This window comes from Nomascus leucogenys, chromosome 21 (genome assembly GCF_006542625.1).
Source record: "Nomascus leucogenys isolate Asia chromosome 21, Asia_NLE_v1, whole genome shotgun sequence".
NCBI classification, from domain to species: Eukaryota; Metazoa; Chordata; class Mammalia; order Primates; family Hylobatidae; genus Nomascus; species Nomascus leucogenys.
Window position 1 is genome coordinate 1,390,569 of NC_044401.1, and position 22,778 is coordinate 1,413,346.

Consider the following 22,778-nt stretch of genomic DNA (forward strand, 5'->3'; position numbering starts at 1 on the left):
TCCAGCCAGCCACCGGACAAGGCGAATTCACCCTTTCCGTTCGGCTACCTTCGGCGTTTTCCGCTCTTTGGGCGTGGTTTCCCAGCGTCACTTTGTAATTGGTTTCTCAGGCTGATCGGCTTTTTCCGGGAGGAGCCGCAAACAAACGACGTCCGTGATTGGCTCCGTTCGGGCTTCGGCTCCCAGCCGAAGCGGGCGAGCGTGGAGCTCGGTCGGCGCTTCCCAGACGCCTGTTACGCGGGCGGCGGGGCGCTGGGCGGTGTAAGGCTGGGTGGGGGAGGAAGGAGGTGGAGGACGAGTAGGAGGGGGGAGGGGGAGTGGGGAAGTGCAAGGCGGCTGCGCAGACAGCGCTCCTCACACAGAGCAGCCCCTGACCCGGGCGAATGCGGGCTTGTGCCGCCGCCGCCGCCGCCGCCGCCGCCGCCCGGGCCGAGTGACAAAGGAAGGAAGGAAGCGAGGAGGAGCCGGCCCCGCAGCCGCTGACAGGGCTCTGGGCTGGGGCAAAGCGCGGACACTTCCTGAGCGGGCACCGAGCAGAGCCGAGGGGCGGGAGGGCGGCCGAGCTGTTGCCGCGGACGGGGGAGGGGGCCCCGAGGGACGGAAGCGGTTGCCGGGTTCCCATGTCCCCGGCGTATGGGGAGCAGTCGAGGAGCCGCTGTCTGGGGTCTGAAGGGAGCTGCCTCCGCCACCGCCGCCGCCATGGCCGCTGGATCCAGCCGCCGCCTGCAGCTGCTCCTGGCGCAATGAGGAGAGGAGCCGCCGCCACCGCCCGCCTCTGACTGACTCGCGACTCCGCCGCCCTCCAGTTCGCCGGGCCCCCGCCGTCAGCCCGCCGGATCCCGCAGCTGCCGGAGCTGCAGCGTTCCCCGTCGCATCTCCGAGCCACCCCCTCCCTCCCTCCCTCCCTCTTACCCATCCCCCTTTCTCTTCAAGCGTGAGACTCGTGATCCTTCCGCCGCTTCCCTTCTTCATTGACTCGGAAAAAAAATCCCCGAGGAAAATATAATATTCGAAGTACTCATTTTCAATCAAGTATTTGCCCCCGTTTCACGTGATACATATTTTTTTAGGATTTGCCTCCTCTTTTCTCTCCTCCCAGGAAAGGGAGGGGAAAGAATTGTATTTTTTCCCCAGCCCTAAATCATCTATATGTTAAATATCCGTGCCGATCTGTCTTGAAGGAGAAATACATCGCTTGTTTTGTTTTTTATAGTATACAAAAGGAGTGAAAAGCCAAGAGGACGAAGTCATTTTCTTTTTCTTCTGTGGGAGAACTTAATGCTGCATTTATCATTAACCTAACACCCCAACATAAAGACAAAAGGAAGAGAAGGAGGAAGGAAGGAAAAGGTGATTCGCGAAGAGTGATCATGTCAGGGCGACCCAGAACCACCTCCTTTGCGGAGAGCTGCAAGCCGGTGCAGCAGCCTTCAGCTTTTGGCAGCATGAAAGTTAGCAGTGAGTATTGATTTTATTTTACACCCCTTTTCCACCTCGCCCTTAAAATAAGAAACCTCGAAATACCAGGATCTGAAAATATTAGACCTCCTGATAAACAGGCAATGGAAAAGGGCAAAACCTGTCTTCAGTCAAGGATGAAGCAGCTGCCTCTTTACTCCTCCCATACCCCCTCCCCCGGTCTCATTAACCTTGAATTGAGATAATATATTTATTTGGATGATTCGATTTGAAACTGCTTTCTTATACTTTTCTTGTTGTTGGTAGTCAGTTTCATCAAGTGCTCGAGTGTTTCCACGTTAAAGTAGTGATGACAGTGTTTACTTGCCCATCCTTTAGAATAAAGAGAAGGAGAAAATTTGATTAATAAACCATTATGCACATTTGCAGAATTTATGGAATTTGGAATGAGAGGGTATTTTAGGTCTCAGGGGTTAATCATAGTTTGATGTACTTAATAGAGACGTTAAATGTCCCACCCTCCCAACATTTTTTTCTTGTTTGTATGACTGCACATAATATTTGTTCTTAATCTGTGGATGAACTTGCTCAGTAACCATTCACATTTGGAGGCTGCCATTGATTTCTCTCTTTAGAAGGGACTAGTGGGAGCCAATAAATACCTAGCAGCAGTAACATCTCTATGCATTTGTGTTCAATTGGATAAGTGGTTTGATGTGTTCTCTTAACCTTCCTGTTTTGACATTACCAACCTGCCACCGTATAATTTATGTTTAATCAAAAGTTAACTTGGAAGTATTAATAGGCCCAAGTTTTGATTGAGATTTGTTTTGTCATAGTGCCAAATACCAAGTTAAATGTTGTCACTGGCTCACTATATTTAAGTTCAATTTTGGAGTGCTATTGCATTCATTACCTGTTAAATGTTCTTGGGGGTTCCTTAAAAAGGACGATTTAAAACACTCTAGCGTTAGTTTCCATCACATTTAGATAACTGTGGATTTAGTTAGAAGAATGTGGATTTAGTCCTTTCCATTTTGGCTTTTGCAGATGGCTATGGTCCTAGAAATAATAGGGATATTTGGGCTGTGTTCAGGGTTGTGGATAGACTATTCTTGTCCTGGGTTTGCGCTGAAAAGTATGCTCTTGAAGTGTTTAGTATATACTAAGTATCTAATGTTCCAGTGTATCTCTATTTATGGAGAAGTTCATGTGGTATTTAATGACAGCTTGTTTAAACATACTTGCAGAATTTAACAAAAGGATCTATATTGTTTCCTTATTGTGGGAAAGAGGGGCATCATGAGGGCAAAGACAAATTATTTTGTTGCCTAGAAGAACTGAGAGAACTAAAGAACTGAGATTTTAAGAACCCCCACACACACAAAACGTGATGTTATGTGAAATTGATTATATTCTTAGGTAACATAAAATGATCACTTTTAGTTGAACTCAAGATTTCAATTCATGTTGGCTTTGGGAACTAGCCTGAAACAGGATAGTCTAGGTAATAGCTGAATGGGAGATAATTTTTGAAAGTTAATTTTTTTTTTTTTTTTCTGGTGGCTTGCAAGTAGAGAATGCCGGGGTAGGTAAAGAGGAAAGCTGATTATGCATCTTTCAGGGAAGGGTCGTGCTTTCTAAACACTTCATGGAGTCATTTGAAAAATATTTTAAAATTCCGGGGTAATTTTCAGCTATGATGATACAAATCTTATAATAGCTACTTAAGAGCCTCTTGTGGTACTGGAGTGTTTGTATGTTTTACATTTTGGTAATATAGTTTGAAAACCAGTCAGTCAATTTCAGCTAATTGATTTATTAGCTTTATTTCAGAGATCTGTAATGCTAGATTATAATGCTACATTTTGGGACTTTTCATTTTCTTTTCAGGATTTTCTTTGAAAATGACTCTTGAATTCTTGATAATACAGATACTAAGGATGGAGTAACTCTTGTAAAATATATAGATGAAAATGTTTAATGCCGATTACCATATAGGTCAGTTTAGAATTTAAAAAGTTGGAACTTAGTGTTAATTATGTGTTTTTGACAGCTTTGACTTTAAAGGCATTTAAAAGAAAGGGGAGTCTTTAAGCATTTGTTAGGATGCTAGCATTCTAAGGAACCCCTGTTGAAAACAGACATAAGAAATTGTAGTCCTTGCTCTCAAAAGCTTATCTTTTAGTTGTAGAGGGAAGCTATGGGAAAAAAAAAATTAAAACAATAGCATGATGACTGCAAGATTGTAAAATACAAATTGAATCATTTGTTCAGAGTGGCAAAGAGTAAAGGGGTGAGACTGATGGTTGGGAGAGGAAAGACTTCCTGCGGACAAGGTGTATTAAGATATGTTAAAAGAAGGTGATAACTTGAACTGGTAGAAAAGCATGAAAGGTCTAGGTGGAAGGAGTGTAGCAAGGAACAAAGATGGTGAGTTTTGCATGAGAGACAATAATCAAGTTGGCAGATCTGAATTAAAGGGGCCTAAATAAGAACATAAGAACAGATGGAATTTGAGAAATAAGAGAAAGTTAGCTGATGGAGGGCAGAGGGGTTCTGTACAAGTTTGATTGAGATTCAGAAGAGATCTGGATTTATTGTTGGTTGCTGAATAAGATGTAAGATGATTTTTGCAGTTGAATTAGTGAATTATAGTAGAGAGATGCTAGAGCCTTTTTAGGGAGCTAGTAGGGTATGTTGTGGATCATGAGGGAATAAAGTAAAATGTGAAAATGGGATGAAAGGAACAAGTTTGAGAGACAGTGTGAATGAAGAACTGGCAGAACTTCATACTGGACTGAAGTGGAATATTTGTGAAGGAGTCAAGAGTTAAAAATAAATTCTGATGTTACTGGCCTGGAAGACTTGACTGCTGAGTTATATTGTTAATTGTAATGGGAAAATTGAGAAAGTGCTGAGGTGAGAGGATAGGTGAGTTCACTTTCTTAAAATTTAATATACAATAAGTTCCCTTGAAATTCAGACAGCAGTTAGTTACTGGCAATGATATTTGACTTCCTAGTCTGTTAATTGCACAGTTTCTAATTTTTCTACACCTAAAAATGTTGGATTTATATTTGGGAGCAGTGAACTAAGGGCTTTTATTTAAATGCTTTTCATCAAAGTCCTAATTTTTTTTTTTTTATATACAGCTTCAAAAGCCTCACACTTGAAACCTGGTTATAATAGTTTCATGATGGTTTATTTCAAAACAATGAAAATACTTTTTGGACTAAACTGTGACTGAAACATTTTAGATATTTTATGTAGCCATTAATCTTTGATACATGCTTAAAACTTGTTTTTTATAAATAATGATTATTACTATTATTTTAAATGCAAAATTTATCTAAGAATAAAGTATTGAGAGCCTTCACTTTGTGAAGGCTCCAGAAGAAATTAAAAGTTGATTTTATAACAAGTATTTTTTGCCCTTTTTGTTGAGTTTAGGCATTAATCCCAAATTTAAATCAGTATATTTGAAATACTACTTTTTACTTGCTATAGTGAAACCAATGTTCATTTTTGTTCACTTCCAAGTTTACATGTAATTAAATAAATGTTTATAAAGTTTTTCTTTAGAATCACATGATATTTTACTCAATAGGGAAAGTAAGGGACTGTTTGTGGCACTTTTGGTTAAAATATTAGTAATCCTTTTGGTGTACAGTTGGAGAAAATTTAGCTAGTTGTTTAGGTTTAATACTTAAATATAAGATTTAGAAATATGAAAGTAAGTCTATCACTTAAGTTGTTTCCTCATATAAAACTTTTTTAGATCAAAATTTCTATTAGCAAAGAGAGAATAATAGTAGTTGCATATTATTCTGCAGTATTACGTCATATGGTGATTAAAGCCAAAGAGTAGGTAGCAACTTAGAGTTTCCGTATTCTCCTGGGAAGTTTAATCTCTTTATGACATCTAAAAATTAGGTTATTAGAGTTTAGCCTATTTCTTGATAATCCTGTGTTAATGTGGAAAAGAGTTCATGTGTGAGACTGAAAACCAGAACTTTATTTTCAGTCATTTCCCAACCCGACTTCCCCAGAGTTGGTAAAACATTTAAGATATTTAAGAATTGCATGCTTTCTTGTTGCATGCACCTGTAGAATGCTAATTGTGAAGTGACAGTAAGTCACAGGCAAAAGGAAAAACTTCAAGGGAACCCAGAGATTCACAGATCACCTTATGGCTGATTGGGAACTGCATTTAGAAAATGAGGTGACATCTTCTCATTTCACTGGCAAAGTTCAGCTGAAAATCAGTACTTGGCACCCTTTACTGTCTATCCCTTATATTAGAATTGAGTTGCAGGTGTGAGATAATATTTTGGAGAAACAGCAAGGCTGGGAAAGTCAGAGATTTTATTCTAGCAGCAGAGTCTAAAGAGTGGGAGAGCTCTATTTGTGTGTGCACTTTACGCATAGAGAAGGCCGTGAAACATGCATATGTTGACCCTGTTGTCACAGTTCCATACTTTTAAATAAGACCCATGAGGTTGAGACAGGGATGGAGATGACAGACAGGATGTGAGATTGTGGTGCCTCTTGTGATGCTCCACCCTATAATGGAGAATGGAGGGGCAGAAAGCTTGTGTGGGTGAGACAAGAGTGTGTGTTGGTACTAACAGGACCAACCGGGTTCCCCGGATATTGTTCTTCTAAGAACATAATCACCATGATAAGTAAATTAATTTGTTGGAATGTTTATCATTTTCTAGCTGATTTTTTTTTGTTTTTTTGTGGGGTGGTGGTGGTGGAAGGGGAGTTTTACCCGATTTCAAGAATAAAAGCATTTTCATTGTTCAGAAGAAGAGCATTTTCATTAAAGTGGAGGTTGCACTCTTGGCATTTTATCTTGAGTTATACAAATCATCCTTGGTTATATAAATCAAATTGCTTTTGAAATTTGTTGAGTGTAATGTATAAATGTATATTTATATAAAAACCTGTGAGTAGAACAGCAAGGAACTGAGTAGAGTTGAAGAACAGTTTGTTTTCCCTGAAGTTTTCTACGTTTAAATTTATATAAAAAAGGAATATTTATTCCATTTTGCATTATTGAGTTTTCTATTTTTTTTTAAGTGAGCTAATACTCAGTACATAGTGGCCATTTTTTGTAAATTATTCCAATATACTTGTGTCTGTAATGCATTTGATGTGGTATAAGATTTAGAAACACAATTTAGTTCACTGGGCATGGTGGCTCACGCCTGTAATCCCAGCACTTTGGGAGGCTGAGGCGGGCGGATCACGAGGTCAGGAGATCGAGACCATCCTGGCCAACATGGTGAAACCCCCTCTCTACTACAAATACAAAAATTAGCGGGGGCGTGGTGGTGTGTGCCTGTAGTCCCAGCTACTCAGGAGGCTGAGGCAGGAGAATCGTTTGAACCCATGAGGCGGAGGTTGCAGTAAGCTGAGATCGTGCCACTGCACTGCAGCCTGGGCGACAGAGCGAGACTCCGTCTCTAAAAAAAAAAACAAAAAACACAATTTAGTCGATTTGGGTTCTTAGTTTATAATCCCCTTTACCATTTTTGCTTATATTTTGGGAAGAGAGGACAACTTCCAAACAATGTGCAGGTTCCAATTTTGTAAGTGATTAAATCTTATATTTTTTGTATTGAATAGTTTTCCTAGCATTTTTGGTTTGATCACTTGAAGTAATGATGTATTTGTTTTGAAACTAGTTTTGTCAAACCAACCTTTTATTTCCAGAGTACCATGGTTAACAGCAGCACAAAGCCAAGTCCTTAACGTGTTCCCTTAATAACATGGTCTAAGGTTAATTTCTTGATTCTTATTTCAAATCAATTCAGTAATAAAAAGTACACTTTGTTTTTTTTTTTGAGATGGAGTCTCGCACTGTTTCCCGGGCTGGAGTGCCATGGCGTGATCTGGGCTTACTGCAACCTCTGCCTCCCAGGTTCAAGCGATTTTCCTGCCTCAGCCTCCCACGTAGTTGGGATTACAGGCGCCTGCCACCACGCCTGGCTTATTTTTCGTATTTTTAGTAGAGATGGAGTTTCACTATGTTGGCCAGGCTGGTCTCAAACTCCTGACCTTGTGATATTCCCACCTTGGCCTCCCAAAATGCTGGGATTACAGGCGTGAACCACCACATGTGGCTGAACTAAATTGTGTTTCTAATTTAGTTTTCCCGAAGAATAACAGCTATGCATCAATGTGGAATTGGGTTATTTGGAATCTCACCTTATTGGAATTGGCTGGTAGTTGACAGTAAACCAGAAGTGCCCCTGAGCAGCTAATATCTGCAGACAAATGGAGTATAAACTTCGCTCATAGGTTAGTTTTCAGGGTTTTATTAACAGTTCCTTGTTATTATTTAACATATAGTTGTAATTCATTGAGTTGTCTGGTTTTTTTTGAAATCACAGATCAAAGGGGAATGGATAGGTACTGATTAAGCATTATGCTACTGAAAAGAATGGATGATTCGGGGAAACAAGCATATTGGGATTACTTAGTGTATGTAGGGTATGTAGGTTCATACAGTTCCAGGGTAAATCACTCTGATAATTGTTCAAAATGTTCACCCAGAGAAATTTTTTTTTTTTTTTTTGGGGAGACAGGGTCTTGCCGTGTTGCCTTTGCGTAGCCTGGAGTGCAGTGGCGCAGTCTTGGCTCACTGCAACCTCTGCCTCTTGGGCTCGGGTGATCTTTTAACCTCAGCCTCTGCAGTAGCTGGGACTATAGGCGTGCGCCAACATGCTTGGCTAGTTTTTGTAGTTTTTGTAGAGAGGGGATTTCATCATCTTGCCCAGGCTGGTCTTGAACTCCTGGAATCAAGCAGTCCTACCTCAGCCTCCCACAGTGCTGGGATTACAGTCATGAGCCACTGCACCCATCCGAGAATATTAATTCTCTTTTAAAGAGGCAGGAGGCAGAAAAATCTCTTCTGGAAACCTGGGCTTCTGCATAAAATATCTAAAAACTAAATAAAACTACATAAAATATCTGTAATTTGTTGATCACTGAAGTGATGAAGAGAACTGGGTCATCTCTGTCTGATTCACCATCTTCTAGTTGGATTTCAGCAGTATGGATAAAGGTACTAAAGTCTTTAGTGTGCTAGCCCAGGGTATTGTTTCCAACACTTTCTTCCATTGTCCATCTACATTTATTAACTCAGCAGCAGAATTTTATCTGATTTAAGATTTGTTGTCTTACTGTTTCTTTTTTTTTTTTTTCCTCCTTAGTATATATGGAATTGCTGCTTGGATTTTGGCTGGCTTGTACCTTTTGTTTGTGGACTGCTTAGAAGGCACTGCATGGAGTCATTTAAGCTTTCTTATGAATTATGAATAGCTATTTAGAGAGGAACTTTTCTAGATACATTTATGGCCTATGAGAATTGAAAAGCTGGGTATCTTAATTGTTAGGCTGAAGAAAAAGGGTGATAGTGGCAAAGTAGTTTTTCTTTTGGAGGTCTGAGAAATTCTTAGGGGCTTAATTGGCTAATATAACTAGAAAGGTTGGGTGATTTAGGTTTTTTTCCAAGGAAAGGTATTTTATTTAAATGCAACACTGTCTGCTTCCTGTTATTTTATAAAATTAGTTAATACTTTTTTTTTTTTTTTGAGACAGAATGTTGCTGTGTCGCCCAGGCTGGAGTGCAGTGGCACAATCTTGGCTCACTGCAACCGCCACCTCCCTGGTTCAAGCAATTCCCCTGCCTCAGCCTCCTGAGTAGCAGGGATTACAGGCATATGCCACCATTCCCCGCTAATTTTTTTGTATTTGTAGTAGAAACGGGGTTTCACCATGTTGGCCAGACTAGTCCCAAACTCCTGACCTCAGGCAATCTGCCGGCCTCTGCCTCGCAAAGTGCAGCAAAATCAGTTAATATTTTTAATTGATTAACACTTTCTTCATGACTTATGTTGAAGTTATTGAGTCAATTGAATTTCTAATGCTAGATTTTGAGTATGTGGTGTGAGCACCTGAAGAGTTGGAGGTACTGGAATTATGTCTGACATCAGACTGATAGTATTTGCAGGGACATTTACCCTAGTGGAATTCAGGGTTTTCACATTCTACACATAAATTATGAAGGAAAGGGGGAAGCTTTGAGTTGGTAGAGTTTTAATAGTAAGATATAATTACATGTATATAGAAGAGCAACGTAGTGTATATCATATTCTCATAATATATGGTAATAACAGCAGTAATTATTGAGTACAGTGTGCCAGATAATTGCATGTTTTATTTACCTATTTTGCTTTAAATTTTAAAAAATGTTATTTACTCACATGGTTCAAAATTTTAAAGATATTCAGTGAAGTCTTCTCTCCTCCTCTGCAACAACAAGTTTTCTTTCCTGGAGACCACTGGCATTACAATTTCTTATGTGTCCTTTCATAGGTATCCTGAATCTTTACGGATTAATGATTTCTATAGTAGACTTGCATTTTGTGTATACATACATAAATTAACAATAGCCTTAGCAGAAGTGTTAGAATTAAAAAATTCAGTAAGTCTAGAAAATTGCTATTTTTTAACCTATTAAATTAGTAAATACTTATTTCTCTAAATGTTAGTTGGAGAATAAGTGCAAAGATGACAGAGCTCCTCTCGTGGCAATTAGAGATAAAATGTTAGTAGTCTTAACCAATGAACAATTAATAGCACATTTAAAATAGATGTTTATTTCATGGTAAAGAAAAAGACAAAGGATAATTTTTTAACTTTCTATTTTTCTAACATCTTAGATGAGAAAACCTGTTCTCTTGAGAGATCAGAGGCGCAGTGTGCGTCAATCTCAATGAAGCCTGTGCCTTTTACCTCTTTAAGAGCATACGGTTTCATTCTGCTCCTAAATCAAGCACCCCTTAGTTGTTGAATAAAAATTAATTTTATAAAGGAATATATGATTTAAAGAAATCAAATAGTGCAGAAGGGCTTATGATGGAAAATCATCTGTCCTCCAGTCCTACTTCTTAGAAGCAACATTGGCTATGACAGCTGTTTCCTCTAGTAGTTTTTGTCATATTTTTAATTATGTGCTTTTTATCTATTTCTTAAAATTAATTTTATTTTTTTTGTCTTACTGTGGTAGACATCATTTATTGTCATGCCCATCTCCCTTTTGCTTTCATACTGATATAATTATGCCACTATTTAAAAACTATTATTTATTTAAATTATTATTCAAATTATTCTCAGTATGTAGACATGGAACGGTATTCTATGTAGAAACAAGTAGTATACAGTGATCACATTTCCTTATGAGAATAGCTTTATTGAGATATAATTCACATACCGTAACATTCATTTTTTCAGTACACAGGTGTTCATAGACTTGTGTAACCATCCCAACCATCTAATTTTAGAGCACTTTTATCATTTCAGAGATAAAGCTTATACCCATTAGCAGTCATTCCCTATGTTACCCTTCCCCACAGCTCTAGGCAACCACTAATTTACTCTCTGTCTTTATAGATTTGCCTGTTCTGGACATTTCATATAAATAGATTTATGTAATATGTGGCCATTTATGACTGTTTTCTTTTACTCAGCATAATGTCTTCAAGGTTCTCCCATGTTATAGCATGTATTAGTATTTCATTCCTTTTTATTGCTGAATAACATTTCATTGTATGGAAATCCCATGATTTGTTTATTAGTTGATGGACATTTGGGTTGTTTCTGCTTTTTGACTAGTATGAACATGCTGCTGTGAACATTTGTGTGCAAGTTTTTGTGTGGACATACGTTTTCAGATCTTTTGGGGTATATACCTAAGTAGTGGAATGGCTGGGTGATATGGTAACTCTCTGTTTAACGTGTTAAGGAGCTACTAAGCTGTTTCAAAGTGACAGTCACATTTTTTCCTTTGCTTTTAATCTTTTTAGACTTTATTGTTGCCATTTTCTTTCCTTTTTTTAAATATTGTTTGTAATAATTATAATCTCAATTCTTCCCCCCAAATATACCAATTTATCAGACATTCTCTGGATTTCTACCTGCCTCCTGCCCCTTTCTTTTCCTGGAGTGTCCTTTTTCCTGGAGCCCTCGTCCAACTGCTGGGATCTGATCTGGTTGTTCTCCAGGCCCGGTTGTATAGCTGTCATCCTCTGACTTCTTTCGTTGCTCTTCAGGGTTGGCTCTCCAGTTTCCTGGATCCCATATCTCTGAATAACATTTCATTGTATGGAAATCCCACGATTTGTTTGTTTGTTGAGTAGTTCTTATCTGATAACTGTTTGATAAATATACCTGGAAAAGTTGTTCATTGTTTTTTTCCATATTTGTTCCAAAAGGGCAGTTAAGAAGCTGTATACTTTTTGGGCAGATATCCTTACCCTTGCATTATCTAGATACTGAGAAACAGATGTTGGAAGGTTACTTTGTATCATTTTATCAAGTGATTACCATGCCAACATGAGGCAAGTACAAAAATCTGAAAAATATTAATATTAAGTAATTGTTTAGACTAGAGCTATTCAGAAGAAGTATTATATAAGCCCAAAATATGAATTATGTATGTAATTTTAAATTTTCTATGAACCACTTTGAAGAATAGACACAAGTGAAATTAATTCTAGTAATATATTTTATTTAACCTAGTGTATCCAAACTAATAATATATCAAGATGTAATGAATATAAAAATTATTGAGAAATTTTACATTCTTTTTTTGGGTAGTAAATCTTTATAACCTAGTGAGTGTTTTACGCTTAAAGAACATGCTAATTTGGGGGCTGGGCGTGGTGGCTCATGCCTGTAATCCCAGCACATTGGGAGACCAAGGCGGGTGGATCACGAGGTCAGTTCAAGACCAGCCTGGCCAAGATGGTGAAACCCCGTCTCTACTAAAAATACGAAAATTAGCTGGGCGTGGTGGCGGATACCTGTAATCCCAGCTACTGGGGAGGCTGAGGCAGATAATTGCTTGAACCCGGGAGGCAGAGGTTGCAGTGAGCTGAGATTGTGCCACTGCACTCCAGCCTGGGCGACACAGTGAGACTCCTTCTCAAAAAAAAAAAAAAAAAAAGAACATATTAATTTGGGCTAGCCACATTTCAAGTGTTCATTAGGTACATGTTGATAGTGGTTATTGTATTGGATAGTGCAGGCTTAGAATTCTGTCCAGGAATTATATTATTTTTGTTCTTCTTAAGTAATGGAAAAGGTGTGTGTGGTTTAAAAACACTTCATTGATTTATGCCTTTGTTTTTAATCATGTTTTCAGCTTATTTTGAAATTTAAAAGAGGTTGAAAATTGTTACGTTTTTCAGAAGGGAGCTTGCTGTAGGGTGGATAGTGATTCTTTCCACCCTTATTTTAGTAAAACTGTTAAAACAGGTATTGAAATTTTTGCTGTTAAGATAATTAGATGTTGTCCTTACCATGATTGCCTTGGCCCCCGTGGAATTTTTTTGATGCAAATATTCTTTGTCATGTGTTATTTCCCCTTGCTGTTTCAAAGACCTCAGCTGGCTTTCAGTCTCAAATGCCACCTCTTTAGTCATTCGCGCTTACCTCAAGGCATGAAATTCACTTTCATATAACTCCTTCAGCACTCTCTGTGGCCCTTCTAATGTTCTTCCTTGTATTCTTGTTAATGTGTCTTGTTTCTCCATAGGAGATCATAAGTTCCAACATGACATAAAAATATTTTATGCATCTTTGTATTTTCTGCAGTGTGGAGCACAGTCCTTTTTGTATTGAGTCACTTAGTACATATTCTAGTTGAAGGCAGTTTGTCATGTGATATGGTGTCTAGTGGTATGACAGTTTACAGGTCACCAAGCTATTGCTGATGTTTCTAGGAACATTTAAGTTTTGCTATAAGAAGTTAAATTTGTTTTTTGTTTGTTTGTTTTTTTGAGATGGAGTCTCGCTCTGTTGCCAGGCTGGAGTGCAGTGGTGTGATCTTGGCTCACTGCAACCTCCGCCTCCGGGGTTCAAGCGATTCTCCTGCGTCAGCCTCCCCAGTAGCTGGGACTACAGGCATGCACCACCATGCCCGGCTAGTTTTTGTATTTTTAGTAGAGACAGGGTTTCACCATGTTGCCCAGGATGGTCTCTATCTCCTGATCTCGTGATCCGCCTGTCTCCCAAAGTGTTGGGATTACAGGTGTGAGCCACCGTGCCTGGCCCTGTTTTTTTTTTTTTTTTTTCTTAAATGTGAAGGAATGATAGTAGGGCAAGGAAGGAGACATAGAGTATACAGACACTTCTGTTGCATTGTGTGCTTAGCACTGAGTGGCTCTGGAATCTTTGGACGGATGACTGAATGAAAGAAAGGACTTGGGTGCTAGGTTGCACTGGTTGGTAAGCACAGTACCTTTGAAACATTGAGCCTATGATGCTACTATGGTATCCTCTTACATTATTTTATTTGGAGTGGGTAAGGACTGAAGAGAGATTTATAACAGTGAAACCTGACAGTTCAATTTCTTTCCTTTCACCAAGTAGCTTACTCTGCAAAAGAATAAAGTAAACACACAATATTTAAATATGAAAAGTCTTTTCGTCATGGATGTAGTTAGGTATGTAATTGTATTGTGGGGGAGTTGTGAAACTGTAATTTTTTTTTTTTTTTTTTGAGACTGAGTCTTGCTGTATTGCCCAGGCTGGAGTGCAGTGGTGTGATTTGGCTCACTGCAATCTCCGCCTCCCAGGTTCAAGCAATTCTCATGCTTCAGCCTCCCCAGTAGCTGGGATTATAGGTGTCCACCACCACGCCTGGCTAATTTTTGTATTTTTAGTAGAGGCAGGGTTTCACAATGCTGGCCAGGCTGGTCTCAAACTCCTGTCCTCAGATGATCTGGATGCTTTGGCCTCCCAAGGTGCTGGGATTACAGGCATGAGCCACTGCGCCTGGCCAAAACTAATTTTTACAAGACCTCTTTTTGGGTCTTTAAGATGATGTTTGTTTGTTTGATATATTAGTATGTCAGTTCTAGAGCTTTCCCAGAGAGGGTGAGAGATATTAATAAACAATAGGGTTTCTATTGCTAAATAATACAACTTCTTTTTTTTTTTTATTAGAGGAAAGAGTGTCGTTGTCTTCTCCTTCTTCCTTCTACCTTCTTCCTTCTTCCTTCCTCCTCCGTCTTCTTCTTCCCTCCCTCTCCTCCCACCTTTTTTGGAGACAGAATCTTTCTCTGTTGATCAGATTGGAGTGCAGTGGTGTGATCTTGGCTCACTGCAGCCTCAACCTCCTGGGCTCAAGCAATCCTCCCACCTCAGCATCCACATTAGTTGGGTCCACAGGAGTGCACCACCATGCCTGGCTCATTTTTGTATTTTTTGTAGAGACGAGATTTTGCTATATTATCCAGGCTGGTCTCAAATTCCTGAGCTCAAACAATCCATCCACCTTGGTCTCCCAAAGTGCTGGGATTACAGGTGTGTGCCACCTCACCTGGCCATAATACAAATTCTTAAATAGTGGTAGAATATGACTTTCTGTATTTGGTTTTGAAAAATAAATTGCTTTCCACATATCAGCGTGGTATTTACTTCTGTGATTAAATGTGTGCATTGTGAGATGTTTGGCTGGTATAGGGTACAATTCTCAGACATGGAAGAAATTTATTTTCTCTGTAAGTAGCAAATACTTGTTATGTTCTTGAACCAAGAGGATTATTAAAGAACAAGGTATAATTCTATTTAAATTCAGTTGAACATCAGGAATAACTTTTACTGAGAGACTCTGAGGCCTTTAAAAAATATGTTTATATAGGCCGGGTGCAATGGCTCACTCCTGTAATTCCAGTACTTTGGAAGGCTGAGACGGGTGGATCGCTTGAGGTCAGGAGTTCGAGACCAGCCTGAACAGCATGGTGAAACCCCATATCTACTAAAAATACAAAAATTAGCCGGGTACGGTGGCAGGCGCCTATAATTCTAGCTACTAGGGAGGCTAAGGCAGGAGAATCGTTTGAACCTGGGAAGCGGAGGTTGCAGTAAGCCGATATCGCGCTACTGCACTCCAGCCTGGGCGAGAAAGTGAGACTGTCCCAAAAAGAAAAAAATGTTTAATATGTATCTACTTGTGGCAGTAGTCTACTTATTTAAAAAAAAAAAAAGAAAAAAAATGTGTGTGTGTGTATGTGTGTGTAATTTCCTGTTAGGTTGTAGAAAATTAAAGAAGAGCTGTGCTTTTTGAAAGGATAGAGGAGACAGGCCAGGTGCAGTGGCTCATGTCTGTAATCCCTCCCAGAGGGAGACTGAGGTGGGCGGATCCCTGAGGTCAGGAGTTCGAGACCACCCTGGCCAACATGGTGAAACCCTGTCTCTACCAAAAATACAAAAATTAGCTGGGCATGATGGTACACACTTGTAATCCCAGCTACAAGGGAGGTTGAGGCAGGAGAATCATTTGAACCTGGGAAGCAGAGGATGCAGTGAGCTGATACCGCGCCACTGTACTCCAGCCTGGGCGAGACAGCGAGATTGTCTCAAAAAGAAAAAAAAGTGTGTGTGTGTGTGTGTGTGTGTGTGTGGTGTGTGTGTGTGTGTGTGTAATTTCCTGCAGACTGTAGAAAATTAAAGAAGAGCTGTGCTTTTTGAAAGGATAGAGGAGACAGGCCAGGTGCGGTGGCTCACGTCTGTAATTCCTCCCAGAGGGAGGCTGAGGCGGGCAGATCCCTGAGGTCAGGAGTTTGAGACCACCCTGGCCAACATGGTGAAACCCTGTCTCTACTAAAAGTACAAAAATTAGCTGGGCATGGTGGTGCACACTTGTAATCCCAGCTACACGGGAGGCTGAGGCAGGAGAATTGCTTGAATCCCGGAGGCAGAGGTTGTAGTGAGCTGAGATCGTGCCACTTGCACTCCAGCCTGGGAAACAGAGCGAGACTCCATCTCAGAAAAAAAAAAAAAAAAAAAAGAGGAGAAGTTCTAGTATGATATTTCTGATATTTCTGCTCTACATTGGAGAGGGAGAACTTAGAAACAAAGGGTGTGTTTGTCGTATTTGTCATGACTTCCAAAATGGGAGCAGGTGGGCCAATTCCTGGGTCCTTAGAAGAGAAGAGCCAGAGACAGGAGATTGCCTGCCTGCACTGTGTGAGTTATGGTATCAATATAAGTTGTATAGCTTGTTGGCTTTCAGTATTTATTTAGGAGTAGGAAATTGTTTTAAAATGCATTTCACGTTATATCTAATTAAAAACACATCTTTTTTTGTGTGTTAATTTCTTACATATAGCTGAGAAAGCCTAGACTTTCTAAAGTCTAGGAAAGAGGTGAGAAATGCTGCTGTGGACCATAGGAGTTGGGGTGGGGGAAGAAGCTAATTAGAAAAAAGTGAGGTTAAAAAATATATATTTTTTTAATTGATTTATTCCGGGGCCTTACATTTAGTAGGGAATAGGTTCCAGATGTTGATCCCAGGCCCTCCAGACTTGAAGTAAAGGAAGAAAATTTTCTGAGTACTTACCATGTCATTGTACACTAGTAAGCAATTAATTTAAAATAAATGTTACTATGTATATTTAAGATATACAACATGATGTTAATATGATACATATTATAATAAAATGGCTACTATAGTAAAAGAAATTAACATCTCCATCTCACATATTTACCCGCCCCCTCTCCCTCGCCCCTACCAAGAGCAATTGTAATCTTCTCAACACTTAACAAAAGCCTAGATACAATACAATATTATTAACTATAGTCTTCATGTTGTACATTAGATCTTTTGACATGTTTATCCCAGGTATTTGCTACTTCCTGTACTTTGACCTACATATCCCCATTTCCTGCCCTGCTCAAATTCTGCTAACCAGTTTATTCTCTATCTCTGTATATTTGACCTTTTTTTGAAAAAATATTTTACATATAATTGAGATCATGATTTTTTTTTTTCTGTGCATAGTTTATTTCAGTTAATGTCCTTCAGGTCCATCCATATGTGTGTGTACACACACACACACACACATATACACACACACTGAAGTTTAACCATTCGTCCACTGATGGGACACCTAGGGTTGTTTCCATATGTTGGCTGTTGTGAATAATGCTGCAGGGAACATGGGAATGCAGTTATCTTTACAAAGTGATGATTTCATAATATTTTGTATATACCCAAAGAGTAATTACTGGGTCATATGATAGTTCTATTTTTAATTTCTTTAGAAACCTGCATACTATTTCCAAAGTGGCTGCACTAATCTGCATTCTCACCAACAGTGTACAGAGGTTCTCTTTTCTCTACACCTTTGCCAACACTTAATCTCTTATTTTTTATTTTTATTTTTTTGATAATAGCTATCCTAACAGGGGTGAGGTGGTATCTTATCATAGTTTTGATTTCCATTTCTCTGAGGATAAGTGATGTTGAGCACCTTTTCATATACCTGTTGGCCGTTTTTTATGTCACCTTTGGGGAAATGTCTATTCACCTCCTTTGCCCATTTTTAAATAGAGTTATATGTTTTCTTGCTGTTGAGTTGTATGATCTCTTTATAAATCTTGAATATTAACCCCTTATCAGATATATGGTTTGCCAGTAATGTTTTCCCAATCTGTAGGTTGTCTTTTTATTTTGTTGTTTCCTTTGCTGTGCAGAAGCTTTTTAGTTTGATGTAGTCTCATCTATGTTTACATTTGTTTCCTGTGTTTTGGTGTCATGGAAGAAGTCATTGCTGAGGCCAGTGTCAAGGAGATTTCTGCCTATGTTTTCTTCTAGAAATTTTGTGGCTTCAAGTCTTATGTTTAGGTTTTTATCCATTTTGAGTTGGTTTTTGTGTCTGGTGTAAGATGAGGATTCAGTTTCATTATTTTGCATGTGGAAATCCATTTTTCCCAACACCATTTATTGAAGAATTGTGTTGTCTTGGTGCCTTTGTTGAGAATTAGTTGACTGTCTATGTTTGGATTTGTTGCTGGGCTCTCTATTCTGTTACACTGGTCTGTGTGTCTGTTTTTATGGCAGTACTAAACTATTTTGATTATAGTTGCTTTGTAACTTAATTTTAACTCAGGAAGCGTGAAGCCTCCAACTTTTACTTTTTCCTCAGAATTGCCTTGGCTGTTCAGAGTCTGGTGGTTCCATGTGAATTTTAGGATTGCTTTTTCTACTCTTGTGAAGAATGCCATTGGGATTTTGATAGGAATTGGTGTTGAATCTATATGTTGCTTTGGGTAGTATGATAATTTTAACAATATTCTTTTGATCCATGAGCATGGAATTCTTTCCATTTATTTGTGTCCTCTTCATTTTCTTTCATCAGTAGTTTTAGTTTTCAGTGTACAGGTCTTTCAACTTTTTGGTTAAATTTATTCCTAAGTATTTTGTTTGTTGATACTAACACAAATGGGGCTGTTTTCTTAATTTCTTTTTCGGCTTGGTCATTATTTGTGTATGGAAGTGCCATGAATTTTTTATGTTGATTTTATATCCTACAACTGTACTAAATTAATTTATTCAATCTAACAGTTTTTTGTGTGGTCTTTGGAGTTTTCTATATATGGGATCATGCCATCTGCAAATAGAGATAATTTTCTGATTTGGTTAACTTTTTTTTTCCTTTTTCTTGTCTAAATGCTCTTGATTTAGACAAGCTCTTCCAGCACTTCTAGTATTCTGTTGAGTAGAAGTGGTCAGAGTGGGCATCTTTGCCTTGTATCAAGTCTTAGAGGAAAAGTTCTCAGTTTCTCCCCATTGATTATGCAGTTAGCTGTGGGTTTTTCATAGATGGCCTTATTATATTGAAGAACTTGCCTTCTATATTTAAACTGTTAAAGAGTTTTTATCAACAAAGTTTAACTTTGTTGAATGCTTTTTCTGTCAGTTGATATGATTGTGTCATTTTTCTTTCAGTCTCTTAATATATCACATTGATTCATTTGTGTATGTTAAACCAGCTTTGGATGCCCATATAAATCTCACTTGATCATGATGTGTAATTTTTTGATGTGTTGAATTTGACTTGCTAATATTTTATTGAGGATTTTTGTATCATCAGTGTTCATCAGAAATATTGGCCTGTAGTTTTATTTTCTTGTAATGTTTTTGTCTAGCTTAGGTATCAAGGTGATGCTGGCCTTATCAAATGTGTTACAGCTCTATTATTTGGAAGAGTTTAAATAGTATTTGTATTCTCGAAAAGTTTAGTAGAATTAAGCTGTGAAGCTATCTGGTCCTGACCTTTTCTTTGTTGGGAGGTTACCACTGGTTCAATCTTTTTGTTTGTTACGGGTCTATTTAGGTTTTCTATTTTTTCCTGATTCAACCTTGGCAGGTTGTACTTTTCTAGGTATTCTTTTCTTCTAAGTTATCAAGTTTGTTGGCATATAATTGTTTGTAATAGTTTCTCAGGGCTGGGTGTGGTGGCTCACACCTGTAATCCCAGCACTTTGGGAGGCCGAGATGGGCAGATCATGAGGTCAGGAGTTCGAGACCAGCCTGACCAGAATTAGCCGGGCATGGTGGTGCGCACCTGTAATCCCAGCCACTCAGGAGGCTGAGGCAGGAGAATCGCTTAAACCTGGGAGGTGGAAGTTGCAGTGAGCTGAGATTGTGCCACTACACTCCAGCCTGGGTGACAGAGTGGAACTCTGTCTCAAAAAAAAAAAAAAAAAGTTTCTCATGACCCTTCTTCTTTTCTTTTCTTTTCCTTCCTTCCTTCCTTCCTTCCTTCCTTCCTTCCTTCCTTCCTTCCTTCTTTTCTTTCTTTCTTTCTTTCTTTCAACAGGGCCTCACTCTGTTACCCAAGCTGCACTGCAGTGGTGCGATGTATGTTCACTGCAGTCTCAATCCTGGGCTCAAGTGATCCTCCCACCTCAGCCTCCTGAGTGGTACTACAGAAATGTGCTACAACGCCCAGCTAATTTTTGTATTTTTTGTAGAGACAGTGTTTCGCCATGTTGCCCAAGCTGGTCTTGAACTCCTGGGCTCAAGTGACCTATCCACCTCTGCCTCCCATAGTGCTGGGATTACAGCCGTGAGCTATGGCACCTGGCCAACTGTTTTTATTTCTGAGGCATCTGTTGTAATGTCTCCACTTTCATTTCTCATTTGTATATTTTGGACCCCTCTCTTTTTCTGTAGTCTAAGGGTTTGTTGATTTTAATTTTTCAAACAACCAACTCTTTGTTTTATTGTTTTTCTCCATGGTTTTTCTATTCTCTATTTTAAGCAACTTGTTTGTATCTTATTTAATCTTCATCACAGTCTTCTAAGGCAAATTGAATTTATAAATAAGGAAACTGAGGCTTACAGAGCCTTACACAGCCAGCAAGATGCATAGCCATACTTCGAGCCTGTTCTCTTAATTGCTCCACTGTATGGCCTTTATAATTTGGAAAGGAAATAAGATAATTGCCTGAAATTGGAAGAATTAAGGTTTTTTAGGGTAAGGCTTAGGAACTTCTACTTTTTGTAGTGTTAACTTATGGAGGAGAAAGTAATTGTCAGTCATATATAAGTAAAGTTTATTTTATTTTAAAATAAAAATTTTAAGAGCAAATACCTTGCTTTTAAAACTGATCTGGCTAGCTATAAAACAGTGGCTGTAAGAGATGGGTAAAAAGTGTAGTTGAAATCCATATTGCAAAATCAGTTTTGAGCTTCAGCTTCTATCCTTTTCTTTTTTTCTTTGAGATGAGGTCTTGCTCTCTTGCCCAGGCTGAAGTGCTGTGGTGTGGTTGTGGCTCACTGCAGCCTACCTCCTGGGCTCAGGTGATGCTCTTGCCTCAGTCTTTCAATTAGCTAGGACTACAGGCCCGCACCACCATGCCAAGCTTTTTTTTTTTTTTTTTTTTTTTTTTAATTTTTTTTGTAGAGATGAGGTCTCCGTATGTTGTCCAGGCTGGGCTTAAGCAATTTTTCTGCCTTGTTCTCTCAGAGTGCAGGGATTATAGATGTGAGCCACAGAGCTCAGTCAGGATCACCTTATCTTTAACAGATGAAACTGAATCTTAGAGAAGTTAAGTAACTCTTGCCAAGGTTTCATAGCCAGCAGGTGGCAGAGCCTGGATTCCAACCCAGGTAATTTAGTCTAGAGCTCTTATTCTTAACTACTTTACTGTCCTAAGAGTATGCGAATGTACAGAAATGGAGCCTTGCTACCTCTGGTAACTTGAAGGCACCAATTTTGAGCTCAGTTAACATATCATAGTTTGATTCAAGGCAAGAACAGAAGTGTTACACTTCACCTGCCTCTGTCCTTATTATTTCCCATGGTTATTGGTCTCAATAATTTTTGTTGTTGTTTTATATTATTCTTGCACTGGAAAATCCTTTGTACTTAGTTGTCATTTAATAAATGATGAATGTTGAAAAATAAGCCAGAAATTGGAAACTTTGAATCTTAAATATAGAGACCAAATTGTAATACATAGTTGATTGTCATATTTTTCTTTTTAAGTATTTTTATAGTGTTTGAACATCATTATTATTATTATCGTTTTTTTTTTGAGACTGAGTCTTGTTCAGGCTGAAGTGCAGTGGCATGATCTCAGCTCATGAACCTCTGCCTCTCAGGTTCAAGCGATTCTCCTGCCTCAGCCTCTCGAGTAGTTGGGATTACAGGCACGTACCACCATGCCCTGCCAATTTTTGTGTTTTTGGTAGAGACTGGGTGTTCTCTACTGTGGTGAACTACCATGGTGTTCGCTGTGTTGGCCGGAGTGGCCTTGAACTCCTGACCTCAAGTGATCCTCCTGCCTCAGCCTCCCAAAGTGCTGGGATTACAGGTGTAAGCTACTGTGCCTGGCCGAAGATAATTAAATATTAATAGAAAAGGTTGATTTATCATTTTCACGAATTGGAGAAAATCTTCTGTGCCTCTGAATTGAACTTTTCTTAGTTGATGAGTGTTTTAAGTGTCAGATTACAGTGAAATCCTGTGATGATACAAGATTTAGATATAGTATAATTGACTCTCATCCTCTGCCATGCCTATTGTCTGCAGGTGGGGGCCAGGCTGACATTTCATTTTTAATCATTGACTTAATATTTGATAAGTAAAACTGATATGTGAACTTTTCCCTCCCTTTCCCTTCTATTCTGTAACTGGAAGACTAATGGAAAAATACAGTTTTCTGTTAACTTTGCAATGAGCCCTGTGTTTCATGTATTAATAGTTGGATTTTTTAGACCCCACTTGAAAGAGTATATCTGGGTTCTTAATGTGGTGGCAGTGGTCCCAAACCTTTTTGGCACCAGGACTGCTTTTGAGGAAAACAATTTTTCCATGGACCAGCGTGGATGGTTTTGGCATGATTCAAGTGCATTACACTTATTGTGCACTTTATTATTATTACATTGTAATGTATAATGAAATAATTATACAACTCACCATAGTGTAGAATCAGTAGGAGCCCTGAGCTTGTTTTCCTGTGACTAGACAGTCTCATCTGGG

At 39.0% G+C, this 22,778-nt stretch overlaps 1 protein-coding gene across 2 annotated transcripts in view; it reads left to right on the top strand.

The window, feature by feature from the left end:
* The first annotated feature begins 356 nt into the window (after positions 1-356).
* The window catches only part of GSK3B (glycogen synthase kinase 3 beta), a 244,748-nt gene continuing 222,326 nt past the window's right edge, over positions 357-22,778 (top strand). For both annotated transcript variants that reach the window (XM_003261870.4, XM_004091710.3), the window contains exon 1: positions 357-1,458. In XM_003261870.4, the coding sequence (XP_003261918.1) occupies positions 1,371-1,458 (88 nt within the window). In that variant the 5' untranslated portion in view covers positions 357-1,370. The remainder of the gene's footprint in view (positions 1,459-22,778) is intronic.